General features: G+C 38.4%; 1 protein-coding gene across 1 annotated transcript in view; it reads left to right on the top strand.

Annotated features, from left to right (window-relative positions):
- Window positions 1-564: 564 nt before the first annotated feature.
- The window catches only part of eif2b3 (eukaryotic translation initiation factor 2B, subunit 3 gamma), a 51,067-nt gene continuing 41,968 nt past the window's right edge, over window positions 565-9,663 (top strand). Inside the window, exons 1-2 of the mRNA XM_048163330.1 lie at window positions 565-857; window positions 1,088-1,244. Of these exons, the coding sequence (XP_048019287.1) occupies window positions 1,097-1,244 (148 nt within the window). The 5' untranslated portion in view covers window positions 565-857; window positions 1,088-1,096. The remainder of the gene's footprint in view (window positions 858-1,087; window positions 1,245-9,663) is intronic.

Genomic DNA, 9,663 nt, shown 5'->3' with positions numbered 1-9,663 from the left:
GCTAGCTTGCTATCGCTAGCCTGTCTGAAATTGCCTACCCTACCTTTAATATTTGTCATTTAAACACTCTAAGCATTCAATAGTCTTTCTGCCAGTTTATGTCATCATGGTTAAAGTAATAGGGGTGTTAGATGCTATGAAACTGGAAAATGAATGTTAAATGCAGTAGGCTATCTATTACATGACATATTGCATTATGTGTAAAAGTTTTGTATTGCTATAATCCGTAGGCTATTTTTAATTTTCAGCACTTGTTTTCTTATTAATTTTAACATAAATAGCCTATACGTATTACAACCCCTTCTCAAATTATGCAAAAAAGTAGGCCTAATAATAAAAAATCATTCACTGTATAACGCATACACTAAAACAATAATATTATGCTATAAGCGCCTCTCTTTTTTTAGCTTTTACATTTATACAAACATATAAATCCAAAAATCAATTCAAATAATCTTTGCATATATAAAAACTAAAATAAACAAATAAAACTGACTATTTTCACGCTCTCCTCTCATTCTTTTTCAAAAAGAGGAACTGATTCTTTATGCGGAACCAAAGTTTCTGGTCGTGATTTCTGTACGACCCATTTGAAAGTTACAGTCTTATGTCATTATCTCGAAATACCTTGTTAGTTATTGTAGACTGTTATATACTAAACATTCAGGGGATTTTTAGTTATTTGTATTCTTTGTGTTTAAATAGTTGGATTCTCTCGGTTTTAGCAGTAAGTGTTTGACGATAGCGAGTCGATAGTGACAGACTGACCCACATGAGCGTCTGCTACAGTGCTGCAGATTTTCACGTGCCCGGACTCAATACTTTACAAATCATAAACATTTGGACGCCCAATAGAGGTAAGTCGAATGTGTGTGTTTCTAAACCGTTATAAACGTTAATAAATAGCGTCAGAAGCCGTTATTGTTTGCATTACGTCTCAGTAAACATAGTGTGGATGATGAAACAAGAGTCCTGTCAGGAGTAATGTCTTGAAAAGCATGTTACATAAAAGATGGTTCAGTCTGATTCAGTGCTTTCTGAGTGCTGCTGTAGGAAGACTGAATGTGTTGTTTGTTTTGTCCTGCAGGTATTTGGGATGGAGCTGCAGGCGGTGCTAATGGCAGCAGGTGGAGGATCCAGGATGATGGATCTCACCTATAACACCCCTAAACCTCTGCTACCTGTGGGAAACAGACCCCTCATCTGGTACCCCCTCAACCTGCTGGAGAGAGTGGGCTTTGAAGGTAAACATGCTGTCATAGTCATAGCAGAAAACAAAGTTCATTAGAAAGTGATATTATAGTATCTATCTAGCTAACAATGCAGATTGTTTAACAGCTGTTCATAACATTTTTTTTTTTTGGTCTGTTTTAAAATAAGACACTGTGGCTTGAAATTACATTTACATTTACATTTATTCATTTGGCAGACACTTTTATCCAAAGCGACTTACAAGTGAGGAATACAACAAGCGAGTCGTCATGACGAGGCAAATAGACAAGAAGTGCTCATAATACAAGTTATAGGCAGTGCTCAGATTATCCTAAGCTACAATAGAGAGGAAGTGAAAAGATAGGTATAAGAATTTTGTTTTGTTTTTTTTTTGTTTTTTTTTTAAGATGAGGTTAAGTGCTCACGAAAGAGATGGGTTTTCAGCTGTCTTTTGAATATTGGCAGGGATTCCGCATTCCGGATGAAGGCAGGAAGATCATTCCACCAGCAAGGGACAGTGAATGAGAATGTTCTGGAAAGTGATTTCGTGCCTCTCTGTGATGGTACCACAAGCCTTCGCTCCTTTAATGAGCGCAGGTTTCTGGTAGGAGTGTAGACTCGTAAGAGTTAGTGGAAGTAGGAGGGTGCTGAGCCTGTGGTAGATCTGTAAGCAAGCGTCAACGCCTTGAATTTGATGCGAGCAGCAAGTGGTAGCCAGTGAAGAGAGATGAAGAGAGGCGTGACGTGGGCTCTTTTGGGCTCGTTGAAGACGAGACGTGCTGCTGCGTTCTGAATCATTTGTAGAGGCTTGATTGTGCATGATGGCAGTCCAGCCAGAAGAGCATTGCAGTAATCAAGCCTAGAAATGACCAGAGCCTGGACCAGAAGTTGTGTTGCATGTTCTGTTAGAAAGGGCCTGATTTTCCTGATGTTGTAAAGTGCAAATCTGCATGACCGAGCTGTCTTTGCAATGTGGTCTTTGAAGGTCAGTTGGTCATCAAGGATTACTCCAAGATTTCTGGCCGAATTTGATGGGGTAATTGAGGATGTGCCTAGCTGAATGCTGAAATCGTGATTTAGAGTCGGATTGGCAGGGAAGACGAGAAGCTCAGTCTTAGCCAGGTTGAGCTGTAGATGATGTTCTTTCATCCATGCCGAGATGTCCGCCAGACAGCTTGAGATTCGTGCAGCTACTGTGGGATCATCTGGTTGGAATGAAAGGAAGAGTTGTGTGTCATCAGCATAGCAGTGGTAGGAGAAACCATGTGCCTGAATGATGGGACCAAGTGATGTAGTGTAAATGGAGAAGAGGAGGGGTCCAAGAACTGAACCCTGAGTAACACCTGTGGTCAGTTGATGAGCTTTGGATACCTCCCCTCTCCAGGCAACCCTGAAAGACCTACCTGTGAGATAGGATTCAAACCAGAGAAGTTGAGTACCTGTGATGCCCAGTGACGAGAGGGTGGACAGGAGGATCTGATGATTCACCATGTCAAAGGCAGCAGATAGATCGAGCAGAATGAGAACTGATGATTTGGAATTAGCTTTTGCAATCCGCAGGGATTCAGTGACCGACAGCAGTGCAGTCTCAGTCGAGTGGCCACTCTTGAAACCAGATTGATTGACATCCAATTGGTTGCTCTGTGAGAGGAAAGATGACACCTGGTTGAAAACAACTCGTTCAAGTGTTTTTCCTATGAATGGTAGGAGAGAAACAGGTCTGTAGCTGTCTACATGTGTAAATTACTTTTAAAATATTTTTTAAAGGGGAATTCTTGAGATATTGTATGTCATTTTAATTTTTATTTTATCAAGGCCCACAATTAATGTTTGTCTAGTGCCAAATGGGAGTAGAAATAGGTTTTCTCAGATAAAAAAAATCTATATTCTTTAATGAAAAACTGCAAAATGCAGTTTCTTAGCATACATGATGTCAGCTAGTTCAGTTTCTGAAGTATTTGGTCTATTTTACATTGTCTTCTATTATTAAAGGGGGTAAATGCTATTTCATGCATTCTGACTTATTTACACTGTTAAAGAGTTGCATTCTGATGATAAACATGGCCAAAGTTTCAAAACACGAGTTGGACGTATGACGGAGTATTTCTGTGCCAAATCCACTACTTCCGGTTTTGGTACGGGATTCGGAGAGTTTTTTCGAGTGTGTCTGTATGACGTCAAAAGAGAGCGGAAATGCTTGTATAGGCACTTCTCCCTGATAAGCGTGCGCACACACATCACCCAGAGCAAGAGCAAGAGCACGCCCATCAACGCGTTTCATTTGGGATACGGAAGCCCAGAGATTTTTCAACAATGGCTGTGTCCCAATTCAGGGGCTGCACCCTTTGAAGGCTGCATACATCAGAGGCAGTCTCATTTAAGAAAAATAACCGTTAGATTGCAACATAAGAAAGAAATTAGAGTGTTTTACACCTCACAATGAATATCAGTCAATTTTATTACAGTTACTTTTCTTAAAAATGAAAGTTCTGTCATTTATTACTTACCCTCATGCCGTTCCACATGTGTAAGACCTTCGTTCAATCTTTCCCTCACAACCAAAAACACACTCCTTTGGTGACAGGAGCTGCGTCTCATTTCGGAGGTTGTGTCCTTCGAAGATCGTATTTGAAGGCTGAATACTTCATCAAGGATGTCATTTAAGACGTCATACTTAAAGGGTTAGTTCACCCAATAATGACAGAATTTTCATTTATTACTCACCCTCATGTCGTTCCACACCCGTAAGACCTTATATGCATAGGGAGCAATGACATTTCCTCTCTCAAGATCCATTAATGTGGATATTAATATTATAAAGCGATGAGAATATTTTTGGTGCGCCAAAAAAAACAAAATAACTTATTTAGTGATGGCCAATTTCAAAACAATGCTTCAGGAAGCTTCGGAGCATTATGAATCAGCGTATTATGATTCGGATCGTGTGTGAAACAGCCAAACTACTGAAATCACGTAACTTTGGTGCTCTGAACAGCTGATTCGACACGCTGATTCATAACGCTCTGAAGCTTCCTGAAGCAGTGTTTTGAAATCGGCCATCACTATATAAGTCGTTATTTTGTTTTTTTGGCGCACCAAAAATATTCTCGTCGCTTTATAATATTAATATTGAACCACTGTACTCACATGAACTGATTTAAATATGTTTTTAGTACCTTTATAGATCTTGAGAGAGGAAATGTCATTGCCCCCTATGAAGGCCTCACTGAGCCATCGGATTTCAAATAAAATATCTTAATTTGTGTTCCGAAGATGAATGAAAGTCTTACGGGTGTGGAACGACATGAGAATGAGTAATTAATGACAGAATTTTCATTTTTGGGTGAACTAACCCTTTAAGTATGACGTCTTAAATGACATCCTTGATGAAGTATTTAGCCTTCAAATGCAATCTTCGAAGGACACAGCCTTCGAAATGAGACACAGCTCCTGTCACCAAAGGAGTGTGTTTTTGGTTGTGAGGGAAAGATTACCTTTTTCAGCTTCCCAAAGAACCCAGCATTAAGGGAACAGAGGATGAAGATTATTTTTCCGGGGCAGCAACAGAGTTGTGCACGTATGTTTGTTTGTTCCTTGGAATTTGGTGATGAATACTTTGCAAACAAGTCCCAGTTCGGCGCAGAGTAAAGCTGCGTCAGATATCTGTGTTTTGTTGACAATCGGCGCGCAAGTGCATATAATGTGAACAACACGAACGTTTTTGTTCCCTTGTTATTTATAATGATGTCACAGCTAGCATGCGATCTCTGCGCAGAAGCTGTGCGCTCGTGACTCTTTAGCTCCGCCCACGGCACTGTCAGCAGACACGGCTTCAGGATCTTGTGGGTTTTTTTTCGGAAAGACTTTAGGTTTAGCATATCTATACAAAATTAAAAACTTTTTGGAGATATGAAGGATGCATTGTTACTCTATATGTACTCAAGATTAACATGAGATTGGCAGAAACTGTGAGTGATACCCCCCCCTTTAAATGACAATGTAATGTCTTTTACTATTGCTTGGTTTTAATTTCCATTTTTTTGTTTTGTTTTTTGGTTATATTCATTTTATCATCTCTTATTATCATAAAGTAGGTTTTATCTTTAATCTTATGCTTTATTAATTTTTATTTTTACTTGTTTTTATGTGAAATAGTAAGGCGCAATATGTAAGATTTTTGGATTAAAATATTCAAAAACCACTAGAACAATGTTATATATTTTTGTTGACTTGTGTACTTGCATTATCCCAAATGTTTCCAAGAATTTTGAAATCCAGAGAAATAAGCAATTTTAACCAGGACACGGATCGTGTCCGTGTGTCGCCTATCAGTGACATCATACGTTACCCTCGATTTCTGGTTTTATTTTGTAGAAACGATGGAAACACCAAAGACGCTTTAATATATTATGTGTTATATTAGACGGGTGAGCAACTGTTTGGATACATTCATCACAGAAAACTAATCATTGTTATATTGTTTAAATCTCATTGTCTTGATTTACAGCGAGTACCATGCTTTACCATGCCTAATTTCGATCTAGCTTCCTGCAGTCTGCAACAAGTGTCTCATAGTAGCCGTAGAATGATCGCAGAGTAGCACTATAACAACTTTCAACATACAAATGTATCCAATATGATAAAACAGCGATGTGTTACCCCACATACATACGCTTGGACCGGAAGAAGCGGAAGCAGTGACTGCGGCATAATAAAAGCTCCACTGCTCTCGAAACGTGTCGCGCTCGTCTCTCATTAGCAATCACTCCAGTGGTCTCGTTTCTGCTCGCACAGCACTCGGCCCTGCTCTGTTTCTTACTATAGTAACGTTACTAAATTCTGTTAATGATTTCTGCCTAAGTCCTGTCCTGATTCTTTTCCACCGGCTGTAGATGTGAAGACTACACCTCCCATGATTCCGCGAAATCAAGGCGTCATCAAGCTATACCTTTGTTTTGAATAAGTGACCTCTGGTGGTGAAAATTTACATAGTGTGCCTTTAAGGCTTTCTTTTTATAAAGTATTTTGAGCTGCATTTCTTATATGAAAATAAAGTTTTTATTATTTCTAATTTTTGAATTAACAAGTAATTCAGGATAATAACCTGTCAGTGTCTTGAGAGTTCTGGACTCTGTAATATAGCCAGAAACAGAAACTCTCTGTCTGTGAGTTGCTTTGCATATAGGTTTGCTGACATCGGATTGGATGACATGTTTGGAGGTGGATTTGGGAGAGTGGGTGTGTGTGTTGGAAGTTAACAAAATGCTGAAATTGCTTACAACACATTTAAGCTGCAGGTGGTAATAATTTGCACAGGCTGCTTAAATTGAACTAATAAAGTCCTTATTTCCTAAATAGGAAAGGTAGGGCAGTTTTAACAACTGGCATGCTATAATGGCATGGTTTCCACGTTACACCCACCCGCACAGACCAGCACCCATGTTGCTTCTCATTTTTAGTGTTGAGACTCTTTTTGTCAGAGAACAGAAGCTTGATAAAACTTTTTATGTTTTGTGTGTGCTAAATTCATGCATTCAAATGGAAAGTTTGTGGAGGTGGATGTTTTGCCTTGTTGACATTATATCTATACAACTAACCTAGTAAAAGACAAATTAAATGAAGCCAAGTTACTGTGGTCTTTTCAGTCAACACAACTGCTATAGGCTGGAAGGACACTGAATGACAAGATACAATTACACAGTCAAATACACCTCAGACAACTGTAGGATAATTTCAACTCTAATAATTAACTGCAGTCTAGTACTTGAGGATAACGGCCTGCTTTCCTACAGATATCTTAGGAATAGGAGACCTTCAGCAGGCCCATGCAACTTAAAACTGTTTTGGGCTAACATAGCAATATGCAATTTAATAGTGTTAGTATGTTGAATTGAATAATTCAAACATAAAAATGGAAATGTGCTTTAAAAAAAAAAAAAAAACTTTGGTAACACTTTACTTGAAGGGGTGTGCATAAGACTGACATGACACCTTCATAATCTTGACATGACACGTGTCATGAATATGAAGGAGGTTTTATGCATGTTTATGACAACTGTTATTAAATGTCATTCGCTCAATTATGTCATTTTTAATGCAAAGATGACATTGTTTGAGATGTCTTTGTTACGACAACTTGACATAAACCAATACATCATAACCTGTCAGTGTCTTTGTCATGACAACTTGACATTAGCAAAACATCATAACCTGTCATAAACATGACATAGCAGATTAATTATCAAACTTAAAAAAACTACTTAGCTTTATGGGTTAACATTACATTACATTATTTTGGTAACACTTCAGTATAGGGAACACATATATAAACGATTAACTATGACTTTTCCCTCAATAAACTCTTAATTTACTGCTTATTATAGTTAATTGTTAGGTTTAGGTATTGGGTAGAATTAAGAATGTAGAATAAGGTCATGCAGAATAAGGCATTAATATGTGCTTTATAAGTACTAATAAATAGCCAATATTTTAGCCATATGAATGCTAATAGTAATAAGCAACTAGTTAAAAGACCCTAAAATAAAGTGTTACCATTATTTTATAACAGTGTCATCTTTTTTACGAAATTTGAAATTGTCTATTATCTGACCTTCTGTTAGAGGAAACTTAAAAAAACAAAAAACAAAAACAAAAAAAACATGAAATGAAAAATAGTCATGACGCTGTTATAAAATTATTTGTCAGAGTATTGTCACTTAAGCCGAGTTCAGACTGCACGATTTTAGCCCCGATTTTGGCTCGCCGACAGGTTTTGAGAAATCGCCGACAAATGCCTGAAATCACAGGCAAATCGGTGCTCGTTCACGCGAGTGACAATCACGCAGTGTGAATGAGCAAAGACGTGATCTGAGAGAATCGCCAGACGAGTCGCCGACACCCGTGAGATATTTGGCATGCTAAATATCTGGACCTGTCGGCGATTCAAAATCCTGCAGTGTGAAAAGTGTTCTGACTGAAAACTGCATCGGCGATGACCGACAGCCAATGAGAGAGCAAGATACAGAGCAGCGGAGAGTTCGGGGAGGAGTTATAGACCAAAATATCAGCAAGCATGGCTTCGTTTCAGATAAACATTACAATTTTATCATACAGAAGCAAAGCACAAACATTTGCTTGACCATCAACAGCAGCACGTTGAAAAGTTATGTATTTTGCTCCAACTGTCGTTGCAGAACACACAATCCTTGTTCTTCGCGTGCGTCTCCCCAAACATTTCCTTCTCCATATTCTTCTTTTCTTTATGTTGTTTTCGCTGCAAATCAGCGCACAGGCAATTCATATTTCAAGCTTCTTGCGGGCTACTATTTTTAATAATAATCCCACCGTGTGTCTCAATCAGCTCCCTAGTTCAGCAGTCAGGGCACTGATCAGGGTATCAGCCACATTCGCTTACATTATATACTGATTCACGACCTAGGGAGCTGATTGAGACACAGGGCCAGTCTCACGTGAGAACTCTGGTCTTGCGCGCGTTGTTTCCTTGTCATGTCTCGCGTGTGTTTGGTTGTGAAACGTAGTTTGCGTGCCAGACAGAGTTGTCGGCGATTCTTCCTATTGTAAAGTCATGCAGTGTGAAACCTTCTGTCGCCGATCCATCGTGCAGTATGAACATAGCAGCGACTGAATGCTGGCCAAGATAGTCATGCAGTGTGAAAAGAACAGTGACCCGACTACTTTGAAAATCGTGCAGTCTGAACTCGGCATTAATGACATTTTAATGACAAGTTCAATTTGTACCACTGTACTTGAGCTCAAGATACATATTCATGACACTATTATAATGGCCTCATGACAGCCAATGTCAAAACCAACCACATGACAGTTTAATGCAATGTTAACCCATAAAGCTAAATGATGTCAAGTTGTCATGACAAAGACACTGACAGGTTATGATGTATTGGTTTATGTCAAGTTGTCATAACTCGGACATCTCAAACAATGTCATCTTTGCATTAAAAATGACATAATTGAGTGAATGACACTTAATGACAGTTGTCATAAACATTCATAAAACCTCCTTCATATTCATGACATGTGTCATGTCATGATTATGAAGGTGTCATGTCAGTCTTATGCACACCCCTTCAAGTAAAGTGTTACCCAAACGTTTTATTTATGCAGTTTTAAATATGTCTATTAATTTGTACATTTAGAATGGGGTTTATTTCCATTTTTATGTCTAAATTATTAAAGGGTTAGTTCACCCAAAAATGAAAATTGTCATTTACTCACCCTTATGTCGTTCCAAACCTGTAAGACTTTCGTTCAACTTAGAAATACAAACAAAGATATTTTTAATGAAATCTGAGCGATTTCTGTTCCTCCATTGAGTCTACGCAACTACCACTTTGACATTTCAAAAAGTGATCGTAAAACTAATGAATTGAGTGGTTTAGTCGAAATTTTCTGAAGAGACTCAATCACTTTATA

This window comes from Megalobrama amblycephala, linkage group LG17, assembly GCF_018812025.1.
Source record: "Megalobrama amblycephala isolate DHTTF-2021 linkage group LG17, ASM1881202v1, whole genome shotgun sequence".
Classification (NCBI taxonomy): Eukaryota; Metazoa; Chordata; class Actinopteri; order Cypriniformes; family Xenocyprididae; genus Megalobrama; species Megalobrama amblycephala.
This window is presented reverse-complemented; position numbering and strand designations above follow the sequence as displayed.